Source organism: Eulemur rufifrons, chromosome 5, assembly GCF_041146395.1.
Source record: "Eulemur rufifrons isolate Redbay chromosome 5, OSU_ERuf_1, whole genome shotgun sequence".
NCBI lineage: Eukaryota > Metazoa > Chordata > Mammalia > Primates > Lemuridae > Eulemur > Eulemur rufifrons.
In genome coordinates, this window is record NC_090987.1 from 32,098,969 (window position 1) to 32,115,397 (window position 16,429).

General features: G+C 37.2%; 1 protein-coding gene across 1 annotated transcript in view; it reads right to left on the minus strand.

The window, feature by feature from the left end:
• ASXL3 (ASXL transcriptional regulator 3) overlaps window positions 1–16,429 on the minus strand; it is a 132,740-nt gene that overhangs the window by 13,998 nt on the left and 102,313 nt on the right. Inside the window, exon 8 of the mRNA XM_069468135.1 lies at window positions 342–438. Within this exon, the coding sequence (XP_069324236.1) occupies window positions 342–438 (97 nt within the window). The remainder of the gene's footprint in view (window positions 1–341; window positions 439–16,429) is intronic.

The window sequence follows — 16,429 nt, forward strand, 5'->3', positions numbered from 1 at the left end:
AAGAAAGTATTAAAAGAAGTTTCTTTAGGCTCCAGGACACTTAAGAGAATAGATAATAGATCAAACAATGCAACTAAAATGGCCATTTCAAAAAAAATCTTGCTATATCAAAATTGTTATGATGTCCAAGATAAAACTATGCTTTCTTCAAAAATATCTGACATCAAAAATGCAAACTATAACAAAAAATTAATGAAGTCATTTGGAATGGGATATGAGTTTTTACCAAATTAAAGTATATTTCAGTGGGGAAAAAAACTTGGAAATCAGAGAAAGCTGCAAAGCTCAGTATAGTATGTGTACTCCAGTATGTCGCATGATAATAAAAATCAGAAATTTACCTTCTGCCAGTCGCTGTTTCCACCCTTGTGCTGCATATGCAAAGAATTCATTATTTAGAGCTGAAGTACTGAGGCGTAAAATTCCATCACTTCCCATCTAGGAAATAAGCCGACAAATACAAGATTCCATCAGGAGTAATTCAAAGCAAAAGTATACGGGAAAGAAGCAAAAACTGAGTGGTGTTGGGAGGTGTATATGTGTGTGTGTGAGGGGGAGGGAGAGGAAAGGGATAGGGAGAAAGAAAGAGCATGAGAGAGAGAAAGAGAGAGAGAGAAGGTAGGAGGAAGAGAGGAAAGGGACTCAACAAAAGATGACTCTCTAGGATGAAAACTGCATGCATTCTGCTTGCTGATGTAGGAGACAGAAATAATTAGAGTGTTGACTTTGACTGGCTTCTTCTACGTTGTGTGGGAGTGAAGATGAAAAACATAAAAATTTAAGCAATTCCAAACATTAGGTGAGTGGGAATTGAGAAGTGCAAAGTGTAAAATCTTGGGGAATATGTCTTTGTGGACATGAGTGTTTAGGAAGAACCTCATGCAAGAGATGGAACTGGTGCAGGGTGATGAGAAATGAGTATTTGCACAGAATGGTCAGAGATCAACACATATAGTACACTGTTAAAGAGCACGAGCTTAACTGTAGAGGCAGGACATCACGAACAATCAGTAACTGGACCGTTCGTGAAAGCATGAAGATGCTTTAGCCTGGTATGGAAAGGCTTAGCAAACTGTAGCCCCAATTATATTTTCAAAGATTTCCTCTTATTCTCATACATAAAATTCACATATCTAAGACTCTAATTACCTACAATTACCTGAAAACACACTCAGATTTCTTTTCCTTATGCTTTTGTTTGTTTATGATCTTTTTTCTACACTCCCTCTTCACCCATTGAAATACTAACACTCTTTTAAAATTTAACGCAAATAATACCTTCACGAATGTGTTAGCTAAAGCATCATTCAGGAGCAAAGGAGAATGCTGAATATAAAAGTAAGTATTATACAATCTTAAACTGGATAACAGCTAATCAAACCCAGAAAAGAGAGACATTGAGAACAAAATATGAGATACGCTGATTGTCAACATCATGGCATCTATAGGGAGGCCACAGATATGAGAGCCTGAAATTTATTGAGGAAGATACCAGTAACCACACTAAAATATTCAATATTTGAAATTATTGAAAACTAGAAAAATTTCAGGCAAGATTTCATTCATTCATTATTATTTACTTATGCTCAGTTATTTCATCTTTATTCAACAGATACTTATTAAGTCATTCATATGAACCTGTGTGCCTGGCACTTGTGTGGGTGTTGGCAATACAATGGCAATGAAGAAAAAAAAAAACCTGTCCTTATATTCTGAATATATTCTACATAGAGCAGATGCTTCTGGTCCTTGTATGTCCCTTCCACCCACCTGGATTCAGCATGGCTGTGATGTGCATTTACATAACCATGCCAAAATCCCACCTGATAGGCTTGAAGCATAAAGACCTTTGAGGTGCCCTGCAGGCATGAGCCACCACACCCAGATAATTTTTCTGTGTATAGTAGAGACAGGGTCTCACTCTTGCTCAGGCTATTCTGAAACTCCTGAGCTCAAGAGAGTCTCCCGTCTCAGCCTCCCAGAGTGCTAGGATTACAGGCATGAGTCACCATGCCCGGCTAAAAAAGATGACTTTAATAGCTGTGTAAAGGATGGAACAGAGAGAGAAAGACAAAGACATCACTAGAAAAGGTATTGGAACACGTCAGTAAAAGATAACATTAATAAAATAAAAACAAATCTGAGACACTCAGGACCGAGTGAAGGTCTTCAGGATTGATGAGGTAAAGGCTTTTGGAGAACAGTTCAGGAAATATTGAAACTACGGGAGATGGGGTGGAGGAAAATGATGGTCAACCTTGAGTACAGCTCTTCAAGGGAGGTTATCCAGGAGGTCTAGCAAGTCAATAAGCATGAGGACAGAGAGTCATCTAAATGACATGCCTCTAAGTCGTCTGAAATTTTTTCTGCAAATATTGACTCCCAATACATATCCTGTGGTTCAGGAGCCCACGGGAAAAAAAAGCAACTCCATTTAAGAAGATCAAAAGGAAAGAGGTAATCTCACTGCATAGACAGATTTTATTTGGGACTAGTAGGTGGAAGGCAAGTTCTTTGAAGAGGTAGAGGAGTTTATTTATTATACTATAGAGTACATTTATAGAAGGCACAGTGGTAAGGGTTAGAATTATTCTACATTTGAGGATACGATGGTGCCTTATAAACTTCTGTAGTCCATGCAATGCTCAGTATCTTGCAGGTATTCAATAAAAGTTTATTGTACTACCCTTGCTTTGCTCAATAAAAGATTTAAAATTTAACCCTGGTAGCTGATATACAGAATTTTAGTTGAATATATCTTGCCAGGCCAGGGGCATGATTAGTTACTAATCGGAATTTCTGCATAATTTTAAGACACAAAGGAATACTAGATCCAGATTAGCTCTGACAGATTCTCAAGATTTCAGCACATGAAAACGCAAGACAGTGTGACATAAATACATTCAAGAATGTGAAAGTTAGCCCTGAAGGAAAATGTTTTTCTTTTAAAGCATAAGAGTAATTTTAACTGCCAGATTCCCAGACTGTATGAGACAGCACAATTAAACACTAGGGCTAAATTAGATTTAGGAAATAAATGCCAATAAAACTTTTAAAATACACTATTAATTTTATGGCCTTTAAGAAATACTGTCCAAGGATATAACATCTTAATGAACTGGAACAATAAACATTTCTGAAGGTTTTTTTTTTTTTTTTAACTACTGAGCTATAAATTCTTGTTTTTCTGATTAGCCACAATAGAAATGTTCATTCCAAAAAATCAGCTAACTCTCTTATAATGAGGTGTCTAACTAAACTATTGTTAAGCTATATTTCCTTTTTAATTAAGAAGAGAAAAACTCTGATAGTAATCATTGTTCCAGAGGAAAATAAATACCAATAAAGGGAAATTTATTCACATAGAGATCCCTTTATACAGGTTACACTCTTTCTTGGTAAGTATATCATTTGCCTTTGGTATAATATTAATTATGTTAACATGTATTTTATGGGATGGATGTCAAGTGTAATTCAAGGGGTTAAATAAATGTTGCATAACATCCAATGTTTGAAATTTGATGAATGTTAATTCAGTACAGAATATATTTACATTTAATAATAATCTTTTAAACCTCTATTATGTTTTTATCACTTTTTTTTTTTTTTCCTATTTTGTGTTTCTTGCAAATGAGTCTAACAGCATGGCATGAGGGTGGTTTAGAGGAATAGTGAGAAATGTTCTGGAGTTAGAAAATGTCTAAATAATAATAGTGCGCCTAGAAATACTGAGCAACTGGATTTTACTCGGCAGACAGTGAGGAGTCGTTCGACGAAAGGCCAAAACGTGATCAAGAGATTCACGTTGAGTATGTTCAGGTCAGCAGTCTGCTGTTTTAGACAGGGTGTCAGGATGGGCCTCTAACACTCACTATTAATAAGGGACAGTGGGGCAGACAGGAAGAGGTGGGAAAGTGGGCCATACAGCTGTCTGGGGCAGAGTTAGCTAAGCCAAGGGAACGTAAAAGCAGAGGCCCTCCAGTCGGGCTTGCAAGGAGGCCTCAGAGCTGGAGAGCAGAGAGTGGGAGGAAGAGGAAACACAGGGACAGGATTGTGCTCAGCCTTGTAGCTCACTGCAGACTGGCTTCTTCCCTGAAGTAGCTGGAAAGCCTTTGGGGGGTTTTGGCCTGATGAATGATAGGATCAGACATTTCAAAAGAATAGCTCTGCCTGCTGTGTTTAGAAAAGACTTTAGAGTAGTGCTGCATAACAGCAATGCAGGTAGGAGTCACATATGTGGTTTTAATTTTTCTAGTAAACATGTTGAAAAAGAGAAAAGAAATATGTGAATTGATTCCAATAATATATTTTATTTAATCCAACCTCTCCAAAATATTATTTCAATATGTAATCAATATAAAATACTGTTGATGAGATATTTTACATTCTCTTTGAATACTAATTCTTCAATATCTAGCATATTGTTTTACAGTGCATCTCCCTTCAGATCAGCCATATTTCTATGCTCAGCAGTCACAGGTGGTTAGCGGCCACTGTACTGGACAGCACAGCTTCAGCAGATAAAGAGTTAGCAGGAACAATGGTATGTAGAGATTACGATGATCCAGGGAAAAACCCATAGTAGCTTGGACTAGGGTTACATCACTGGAGGTGGTGTGAAATGGTTGGGCTCTGATTATATTTTGAAGGTTGAGCCAGGAGAACATGATGATGGTTTGGATGTGTGGTATGAAACGGAGCAGGAAAAGATGCCACTAAAGACTTTGGCATTGGCAATGAAAAGTATAAAATTGCAATTTTTTTTTTTTTAATGGAGAAGACTATGGGAGGAGGAGGTTTGGTTTTGCACCACATAAGGCTGAGATGCTGATTATAATTCCCAGTAGATGTCTTAGACATGTCACTCCTGCTACAGCGTAGCAGAAGATGCCCTGGACAAAGATGAGACTAGCACAGCATCAAGAAGCATCCAGAGAAATCCAGGGAACTGATCATGAAAAGCCCTAAGGTTGTTCAGGCAGTGGGAATAAAGAGGAAGAATATTCAAGAGAAGTGTAGGAACCAGAATTGATGACTCTGAGTGAGCATGCGTGTGTGGGGGTGAATTAGATAAAGATGTGAAACATGGTTCCCAGGAATAAGGCCAGATAATTGGGTAGAGGCTGGCACCAGACATTGGAATGGGAAAGGGCATAAGGAGGAACAGTATTTAGGACAAAGAAATGATGACCTTGAATATGTTGATTTAAGGGTATCTTGAAAGCATTCAAGTAAAGAAGTCTAGTCAATAATTGAGAATAAGGACAAGAAACTCAAAAGATAAAGGAGAAAGTAGAAAAAACTTGCGAATTATTAGCAAAGATAGTATAGTTGAAAGCATGGGTATGGATGAACACATCCAAGGAATACTTACCAAAAGAGAAGGTGGCTTAAAGCAGAGCCCTGAGAAACACTAACATAAAAGGAATGAGAAGGAGAAGTACAATAAGCAAAAGCAGCCAGAGACAGGAAGAAAATCAGAGCAAGTGGCATCACAAATGCAAGGGAAGAAAGTGTTTTCAGAAAACGATCTGTACCGTGCATGTGCTAATATCTATCAAGCCATTTAGAATTACTTAGGTCAACACTGTGTACAGTACATTATGTTAGCTGTTGTGTCCAATAAAAAAATCAATAGGATCTTTAGAGCAAAGACAACCTAGATAGTGAGACAAAAATCAGTAGTTTAATACATTATCAAGAGTAATGAGCACACGAACTATATAAGCTGTTATCATTGAACCACTTATACCTTGTATGATCAAACATCCAGTACCCTTGTAGTCTATACCCCAGTATGAATTAATGCCAGGGTATTGATTCTCTTCAAAAGATAAATTTTAATTTTTTCCTTATCAGTAAATGTAATTCAGATGGCTCAGAAGACTCTATATATATGTTCAAGTTTTATCCACAGGGGAAAATGTTATTCTTTAGAATAACAAAGATAGTTGTTAAAATGAAAGAAAGCTGCTAAGAGAGATGACATCACTAAAGAAAGTAGTATCAACGATATACTAAAGACAATTTTGCAAATAAATTTAAAAGCTATTTCCAAAATTGCAGTAAGACAATATTCCCCAAATTGTGCTTTGCAAAATAGGTGTTTTAATAGGTAAATCCATCTAAAAAGAAATTTATTCTTCCATCCAATAAATATAGTCTGCACATACTAAATATGATTAGTTTCTTTTACTGTGTTATCTAAGATGCTAAAATTTATTTTTAACCCTAGAGACTAGATCATACAGTATTTCCCCAAACTTTTAAACCTTGTAATCCTCTCACAGAACAACTATCAATATCTCATGGAACAAGTATTCCCCAGAATACAGTTTGGGAATTGATGCATTAAGAGTTATAAAAGCATCATTGTCAGAAACAGCAAAATGAGATAAACATAGGACAATGAATTTGCCCATGCTAGATACTAAATCCCTTTTTACAAGTAAATGAAAATTTCTAAGATCTAAACACGATATCATTTCCAGGAAATTGTAAGAATCAAATAATCAAAAATAAATAAAGGAAATAGTCAAAAATTACAAAAGATGATGCAATAAGCTTTAGTCTACAAGCCTGAACAACCTCAAGTTCAAAGCCATTGTAGGAAGCAATTATTTGCTATTCCTTTCAAAAAAATCAAAATATGTGTAACACCTTCTTTTTTTAAGAAAAATGAGAGGTTTCCATTATAAAGTTGTAATTGAGATTATTTTCAGTCATATGAATATTAAAGCAATAAAATTTATATATGCATATTTCAGGGACATAGCAAGTTTGATTCCAAACCATCACAACAAAGCCAACATCATAATAAAGCAAGTTACACAAAATATTTGGTTTCCTAGTGAATATGAAGCACAATAAAATAAGGTACGCTTGTATCATTTTCATCCTTCTTTCACCTAATTTTTAAAAATATGCACAAAATCAATCAATGGTAAACAAAATTTCAGAGAGAAAATATTGAAAAGGTAATATTTAGATGGAAAAGTAGAAAGCCTTTTGTGGCATCATTGTTATGATAGAATTTTAAAGTAGATTTTACAATAAAAGCCTTCTTCCTCTGAGCTAATTCCTTTTCTTTCTACTACTTGCTGCTTTTGTGATATGTATATATACATATACACACATACATGATACAGTACATACACATATATACATATATATGCACACAATATTTTTTTCTTTTTCCTCTGCAAACACAATCCAACCATTTTGCTAAGACAATGGTCTCCTTTGGAATGGAATGTCTTGCTCATCCCATGGGAACTGTTCTCCTTTCACCAGATGACCTGTCTGCAGAGGAGATGTTCAATCAGATTTTGGGCAGGCCATTCTTTAGAACAAGACATGTTGGCAAGCAACTTTTCTGGCCCCATTAAATAGAAAAAAGGAATTTCATTGTTATAAAAGAAATGAAGTTTTTCTCATAATTGCTGCTAAGGATTTCAGCATATATAAGAAAATCTATGTGTGAGATATACATACAATGTTAGAAGCAAATGAAGAAAGAAGAATCTCAATATTTATCCTTAAAAGAGTTTAATTATTGAGTTTCAACTACTGTGCTTACGGGATTTCCATTAAGGTTCCATACAAAATTGGAAAAAAAAAAAAAAAGACAAAAACAAAAAAATAAAAAAAAAACCCACTATTTTACAAAGACCTTATTCTATACTTTAACATTCTGACACTTCTCTTAAGAACCATTGTTTTCAAATTCCAAAGGGAGGACTTGCTGTTCAAAGTGTTATAATTTCTCCAAAGCTTTAGCAGCCTGCTCAGAGGAGACATAGCCTGTGGTGAAATTCAGTGAAAATAAATAAAATAAAGACATCTAAAGGCAAGCATAAAGCCATTGACACATCAAGCTTTAATCAGATTTTCCCAAATTAGAGCAGTGCGTTTTGATGTTCACAGTACACCTACTTCATAACAAATTTGTGGACAACCCTTGGCCATACCTTGGGACATTCCGTTAGGCCTCTATGAGAAGTGATGTTTTTCAAAATGACCCAAAGGCAGACAATAAAATTTGAATGAGTTTTAGCAAATATGATAATGTGTGTATGTCTTAAATGATAATCTCTCTTATAACTGTATTTTCATCAATGTTTGCTTGGTGGGGAGGTAGGAAACAAACTCCCAATATATCCAACCATGAAACAGAATGCTAATGTTTATTTAGTGAAACTGAACTCATTTTCTATGTATAGATAAAATAAGGTTATGTTTTAATGTAGTGGGAATCAATGAATCACTCTTTCCATTTGTAATAACACTGAACAGCTGTGTTTAAGTGACTATCTATTAGTCATTCATTTCTTTAATAAACATTTCATAAGCATCTACTATGTGCCAGGAACTGTGAAATGGAGAGCTTCTGCTGCCACAAAAGCCTAGCACCTAGAGTGGTACAGAAAAGGGTAAAAAGTCCATTCTAATAGCATCGGAAGTACCCAGAGAAGGATGCAAGGAAAACCCCCAAACCTAGGTATCTGGTATGCCTTTAATTCCCCCTTTGTAGCCTGTTAATATCTATGCTGTTTCCCCCTCTCTTCCTCTTTAACAATGGCCTCAAACTACTTTTTGCTGAATAAAAACTATAGCTAATAATACCTATCATTACCTGAGTGCCAACAATAATACTAAATTTAGGTGTCTTCATCTGTCTGGGCTGCAATAACAAAATACCACAAGATGAGAAGCTCATAAACAAAAGAAATTTATTTCTCACAGTTCTGGAGTCTGGGAAGTTCAAAATCAAAGTACCAGCAAATTTAGTATCTGGTGAGTCCCTGTTTCCTGATTCACAGATAGTGCCTTCTTGCTGTGTCCTCACATGGTGGAAAGGGTTGGCTAGCTCTCTGGGGTTTCCTGTAAGGGCACTATTCCCACTCATGAAGGTTCTGACCTAATCACCTCCAAAAGGCCCCATCTTTCTTACACCATCACCATGGGCATTAGGATTTCAACATGTGAATTATGGGGATGATGGCGGGGGAGGGGAGGACACAAACATTCATACCATAACTGTAGGTAAGCAGTGAAGTGATTGGACATCCCCAAATGATACCTTTCCCATTATACCATGTGGCTTTCTTTAACTGACATGCAGGCATTCATTCTTCCACTGAAAAAGTTTTTGTGCTACGTGTTGGGAATAAAACAATAAACAACAACAAAAAAGACATAGTATCTGACCTATAAAATTATAATTATAAATTTTGTTAAGGCCCATGAAGAAAAAATGGTTCAATGACAGAAAACTCTGGGTGCATGTGTGTGTAGGCAAGACTCTCTAAGGCACTCATTTCTAGGGAGAGATGCATATGAAGGATGGGGTGCAGTGACCCCCGGGGGGAGGAGATAAGGAAAAGCCACTAGAATTCTGAATAGGGAGGTTAGGAACCTTGTGAAGGGAAAGGACATGAGAGTATAGCAACAGAAGGAATATGTGGCATCACGATTGTTGTTGTTTTTGCCTGTTTATTTTTATTTTTGGATGGATGTTCTTAGCTGACAAAGATCCATTTCTTTATGGTTCATTTGTAAACAATGAATAACAAACTACTTACTTCATAGAATTTTTGTGAGGATTAAATGAACAAATACACGTAAAATGCATTGAACAGTGCTGGTTTAGAGAACATTTTCAAAAAGTTTAGGTGTAATTATGATGAGTAGTAAGAGGGGGTGTGACAGACATACTTTAGGTTGCTCCCAGTGAGTCACACACTTGTATAATCCCCTCCTGTTGAGTATGGGAAAAACCTGTGATGTGCTTCTAGCCAACAGAAAATTGGGAAGTTCATGTGCTATCACTGCCTTAATTTTGTTTTGTTACATAAGAAGTCATTTTAGCCAACAGGGGCAGAAATATTCTCTTGCTGACTTTGAAGAAACAAACAACCATGGCACTGAATTCTGCCCACAACCTCAACGAGCTTGGAGGAGCACCCCACTCTGTAGATGAGAATGAAGTTACCAACACCTTGATTTCACCCTGTTAAGATCCTGAACCAAGGGATCAGCTAAGCTGTGCCCAGATTCCCGACCAAGGAAACTAACCTAATTCACTCACTCCTGACCCATGGAGATAATAAATGTGTGTTACTTTCAGCCACTAAATTTGTGGTCATTTGTTACACAGCATAGAAAACTGATACAAGTAAAGTGAAGAAAACTCATTTGATTTTTCTCCTTTCTTTATCAGTTGCAAGACAAAATTATCTGTGGAAAACCCAGGTGTGTTTGAGTGTGTCTGGGGAGAGAATATAGAACTTCAAGTCGTATTACTAGAGAAGATAGATGAGAAACAGTAGGTTATAATCTCCATGAGGGCAGGGATTTGCATATCCTAATGTGTAGGAGCTTAATAAACGTTGAATGAATTAATTTTGTTGTAGTTTAGTTGTATCACTATGTAACCCTACAGAGTTTTTTGATACTTTTGTTGGGGTGTATAAACATGGATTTTATAAGGAACATACAGATAACAGGAGCTACTTTTAGTTACTATCTTTGATACAAAGTAACAGAGAGAAAGAAAGTAGACAATGGATTTTAGATTTTGCCTAGGGGTAATGAACACTACAGTTATGTTACTGTAATACAACATTACAAAATATGGACAATGTATCTCCTTAAATTAAATCAAACAGCTTTGCATAAGCCAGAAAATGGGAGGTACAATTCCTTCCACTAAATCTGATATGATGTAAATTTCATGTATATCCCAGTTCCTCTAGTATCCTCCATGGGGGAGGGGGACAGCCTTTTGATATATTCAAGACATTCCATATTAGTCTCCTTAAGTAAGTAACCTATGTGTTAGAGTGGAAAGACAGCTTGATTTAAAGTCAGAAAATTGGTCTACTAAACCTAGCTCTGTGTCTTCATAGCTGTCTGAAGATGCTCCAGTTTCTGACCCCTCTGAGTCACTGTCTCATTATTCAAATGGGGAAAGTAAGCATACTTGCAAAGCTATTCAATGAATTAGAAATCATAAATGTAAAGAATCCAACATGCTACCTAACAACATGAGTACAATTTTTTAAAATTAATATATAATAATACTAAGTACTTACTCTGTGACCTTTTAAATCTCAGAATTTTCAAGCATGTCCTTAAAATGGAACACCAATATGATGATATCTAAGAAGCAACATTTGGAAGTATCTGCTTTGAAGCGAGATATATCATAGCCCGAGAGTCTAATGTCTTGTCACCTTAGTGCCAGCTGGTCACCTGATCTCTACTGTCACTGTTGTTCTACTGAGAAATCACCTCCTTACTCTTGAGCAAAATTTGTTCTACTACCTAGATCATAGCCGATTGGCCTAGAGGTCAGTGTTGGAGCCCAAGCTGTGCCAGAGAGCTATTCTATGACTTAAGATAATCAATTAATCATTTCTTCTATGTGTAAGGGGGAGGGACAGGGACTGGAATACCAAAGAGATATCATGAGGGGAACAAAGATACCCTAGAATTATATAGCAAAAGAACACAGGTCAATGTATGTTCAACACTCCCACCTTATTAATGATTTTTCCCCAGCAGATTTCTATTTCTTGCAATGTGGGCAAGGCCAAACTAACACAACCAGAAAGTATTACACTGAGTAATCTATTACACATTTTCCACTTCGAAGGTATTGTACAGTTCATTGGAGAAGGAAATTCCATTTGCAAAGAAAGCCAAAGACCATGAAAAAAGTTGGACTGCAAACTAATAACAAGCTAACAGTTCAACCTATAGAGCTATAAAGGTAGAGTTTCATAAAGACTCCAAATCAACCTTTACATTCTCATAACCAAATGCCAAACATGCCACCTAAATTACACCAACATCAAGCACCGAAATGAAAATTCTAAAACACACAACTCTCCTTTCACTAGTAATAGAGAATGCTTGTTTGTCATCTGACTTTTGAAATACCTGTATTACAATTAGCAGCTGGTCCAACTTTCATTCTTTCACTTCCTCATTTCCCAAAATAGAGACTGCAGTAGCAATCCATGAGACATTCCTAATAAAGGATTTTATGATCAATTAAGTTTGAGAAACACTATTTATGCAAAGTTCAACAGTTTTCTTCAATGCAGAGCTCTGGGACTTTTACTATGTAATTGAGTAAAGCATTTCATAAACTTCTGAAAGCTCAGAAAACTGCTCTCCATAGAATATTCTACGAGTCTGATATTCTACAGATTGTGTTCACTCTAAGAAATGTTGCCTTACAGTATCTAAGTTACGGCAGGGCAGAGCACTAGAGAATTATAGACCTAGAATCTACTTTATCCCTCTAGCTGTAAATTGACACATCTTCACAAACTTCAGCTTAATAAACTGTCAAGTTATTGTTAAAGGCAACAGTAAGAAATGGCCTTTATGAACAAGGTCCTTGCCATGTTTACAAAATTGCCATTGCAACATTATTCAAGTGTTGCTGGGTGTTTCTGACACAAAAACCAACGATTCCTTTTATTAAAAAATGAAGTTGATGTGACTGTTTGTGTTTGTCCTTCGCCTTTGCTCTCTGGAACCTCTGAAATAAGTGTGTGCTCAAATGCAGGGCCCTCACTCAGGGACATTTCTGACATACAGAACACATTCTATCCCCTTTCTCTTTATTGCCTGGTACTTGTCTCTTTACCTATGTCTAAAAAGTATAATTTTTTACATGTTTCTCAATACTTTTTAAATATAAAGAGATCATAAATAATAAAAACAAGTTTTAACACCTTGGGTTTTCTGTAGATATTTGATTTAAAAATATTATCCTTCCTAATACTAAAGATAAAAATAGAAACATCACTAATGACAAAAATATTAGTCACACAAAGATGATGTTTTAGATATGAATCACATTGAGGTTTTCAATAATTACAAATCAACATTGGACTCACTCCCTACAGCAAAATCATTCTTCCTTCCAATTATCATGGCTTAAGGGATAACAGAAGGCTAAGCGGAATGTGTAAAATGCATAAATGACATTTAAAAAGGCTAATGTGACAAGCAAAGAGATAGCATTGGGACAGAATGTGTAGGCCTACTTTTTTATATGCTAATGTATATGGTAGGGCTGTACATGCCAGATTGGTTTCAGAGTGCAAAGAATGAATTTTTTGAGTTTTTAGAGAACTTGGCTCATTTGGAAGCAGGAAAAAGGACAAAAATCCTGAAAGAATAGGGAGATGAAGCGGTCTCAGTAAGATCATGTAGACCCAGGATAAATTAACACAACCACGTGTGCACAAGCCAGTTATGATATTCAGCCCCAAAGCATGGACACAATGACCCTTTTGGAAAAAAGAATAAAGTAAGTAAAACATAGAGACCTTGCTTGACCCTCATGTCTATTTTCCTGAGACAACTACAGATGAGGGTGTACTGAGGGATGAGAGGGGCCTTCTACCAGGTAGAAGAACCTATACCTTTGTTCACTCTCCATGTACTTCAAAGAAATACACTCAGCTTTTTCCCAGTTAGCTAACTTTACCAATTATTAATTGTAAGTAAGCCAGTTTGCCAAAAACGGACCAGGGGCTTGAAAAAGTCCACCCCCCTACACACACGATTTAAGATGACATTAATAAGCCAATTTAAGCAAATAGGGACAGATAGAGTGGAGCTGACTTAAGTTCTTCTCCTAGTCTGAATTCCTCCTGGGCCACATTGCGGGAAAGACCAGGATGAGGAAGATGGGGGATGCATGAGGATGGCTGGGGCATGTGCACCCCACAGATCCAGAGAACACCACCAATCCAGGAAATCAGCGGTCTAAAGCTGAGTTGGGGGAAACCTGGACAGGATCAAAAGGATGCTTGCTTCTCAAGGGAAATATGGGAGCAATAAGGAATACTCCCTGCCTGCTTTATAGTTAGCACTAACCATATGTTTGGGGGCAAGTTACTGTAACCATATGAAAGTGATTACAATGGAAGATCTCTCATGTTTCTTCCAGATCCAATGTTCAATGACACGGGTAGAACAAAGGAAAAAAATGGTGACAGTGACTAGGTCCAAAGCAGCGAGAGTGGATAGAAACGGGGTGAAAGGGAGTTAGGAAGGAACTGAGAGCTACTCAATGAGTGGTGTGATTTTAGGGTCCTGTGAGCTGCCTATACTAAATGTAATGTGAACCCTTGAAGGTGTGTTGCATTAAAATATGACAGACAGACATTCCTGAGATGCAAAGCAACAGAGAGTGTGAATATATAGTTCTTATGGAAGAACTGAAAGAGAGCTGGGTGCGATGGATCACACCTATAATCCTCACAACTCGAGAGGCTGAGGTAGGACGATCTCTTCAGACCAGCAGTTTGAGACCAGTCTGGGCAACATAGTGAGATCCCTTCTCTAAAAAAAAAAAAAAGAAGTTTTAAATAAAAACAAAAGAGCTGGGCATGGTGGTGCACACCTGTAGTCCCAGCCACTTGGGAGGCTAAGGCAGGAGGATCGCTTGAGCCCAAAAGTTTGAGGCTGCAAAGCTATGATCATCCTCTGCACTCTGGCCTGAGTGACAGAGACCCTGTCTCTAAAAAAACAAAACAAACAAAACAAAACTGGAAGAGCAAAAGGCAATGATGACAAAATCTTTCTCAAAATAAGAAACACCACTTGTAATATGTGTGTGTGTTCTGGGTGTATATGTAGCCAGGGCGGGTGTGCTCTCCACGTGTAAGGTGACAATTCTGGCCTTTTGTGGGTGAGGAGGAAACAGGGGCCCTGACACATGCATACAGCCACCTACCAGGGGAAGATTTTCCTACACCTCATATGCCTCACAAATGACTCACTTGACACATACGCAAGTCAAACGCCTGCTATAATGATCTGAGAACAGAAAGGAACACCATAGTTTTGCTTGGGTCTTAATATACGAGAGCTGTCCTGAAAATATCCAGCCATTGTATCCATGTATCCATGGCTGGATACTTTCCAGACAGCCGTGGTTTACTGAATATTCTTTCTAAGAATGCACCTAACCTGTATTTTGAGAGAACATTGCACTTTGCTGTGTTCAGAACTTTTATAAAAGTTGCTCATGGAAAATTACATTACTGAAGTTAGCACCCCCTTGTGGCATTTCCATCAATATTCTGCTATATGTGTATCAGTCTCCAACTGCAGCTCTGGCAATCGTGGTCATCGGATGTCCACGTGCAGCTGTCCAGGTAGCCTACCCCCTACCATGCCTGACCACTGACATGCTGGAACACATAGGGTTTGATTATTAGGAATTTCCTTTCATTTCTTTTATATAATATATAACATGTATATAATAAAACACATTTTATATATAACAATATGTTATTTATCTATTTTAAGAATATGTATGTAGGAAAGTTATATTTTCTGTGACTTATTTCTAGATAGTAAAAGGGCTTTACAAAATATACATGTAAAAATAAGGCCACTGCTTTGGGCAGCTTTTCCTCTACGTCAGTGCTTTCAAATGGTTTGAGTTCTCAATGCCTTTTCTTTATTTGATGAAGATGATGGATGAAAACTCTACATGGCAGACTGCTGATTGTCTCCCACTATCCATTCTCCCCCTCATTCTTGTATAGTAACAAACACCTCCCCCGAGTTTGAGCAGCAGTAGAGATGCCATTTCCCTGACCCTCTTACAGTTATTTGTGGCCATGTGTTCAGTTTTCAACGAAGGAATATGAGCACGTGTGATATGTGTGACTTGGGCATTAATTCTGCAAACTTGCCCTCCACAACCCTTTGGCTAGAACACGGACGAGCCAGCGTCAACCACTGGGAGTGAGGGCAACAGCCTGGCAGCAGGTGAAACAGAAGGAAGGGAAGTACTGCACAACTCTAGGGGTAAAACTGCCAGACCACCATGGGTATACTGTCTACTGTGGAATGTCATATGAGAGAAAAACTACTGTCATGTCTAAGCCACCCTTTTCTGGGACTCTTTTGTGACAACAACACAGCCTCTACCTTGACTAATGTACTATGAAAACAAGATAAGAAACAAATGCATACGTACACACAAACATATGAATATGCATACATGCAAAATGCCCCCCAAAATTTCAGGAGTATCATGGATCCTTGAAGCCTTTCTTGGTACTCTGAACTAAACGTTTTATACTAATTGGGGGCTAAAAAGCCTCTTAGGAAAACTAGCTTTAAAAACATGAGAGAAGCTTCTGTTTTTGGAGCAATCACAGGGAAACTCATTTTGTCAGCCAATATTGTAATCAACAGGTGAAACAGGAGAGCAGTCTGACATAAGAAATAGATTAAATGACTGGCTCCTTCCCCAATAACCTCAATTCTTTCATATCTCATCTCTATGTTCAGGCCTGTAAGTAAAGTAAGTAATCTCAATGAATGTCAAAGCTTATTTAACTGTGTCAATGTAAATACCAAGAGCAACAATCATTTAGAC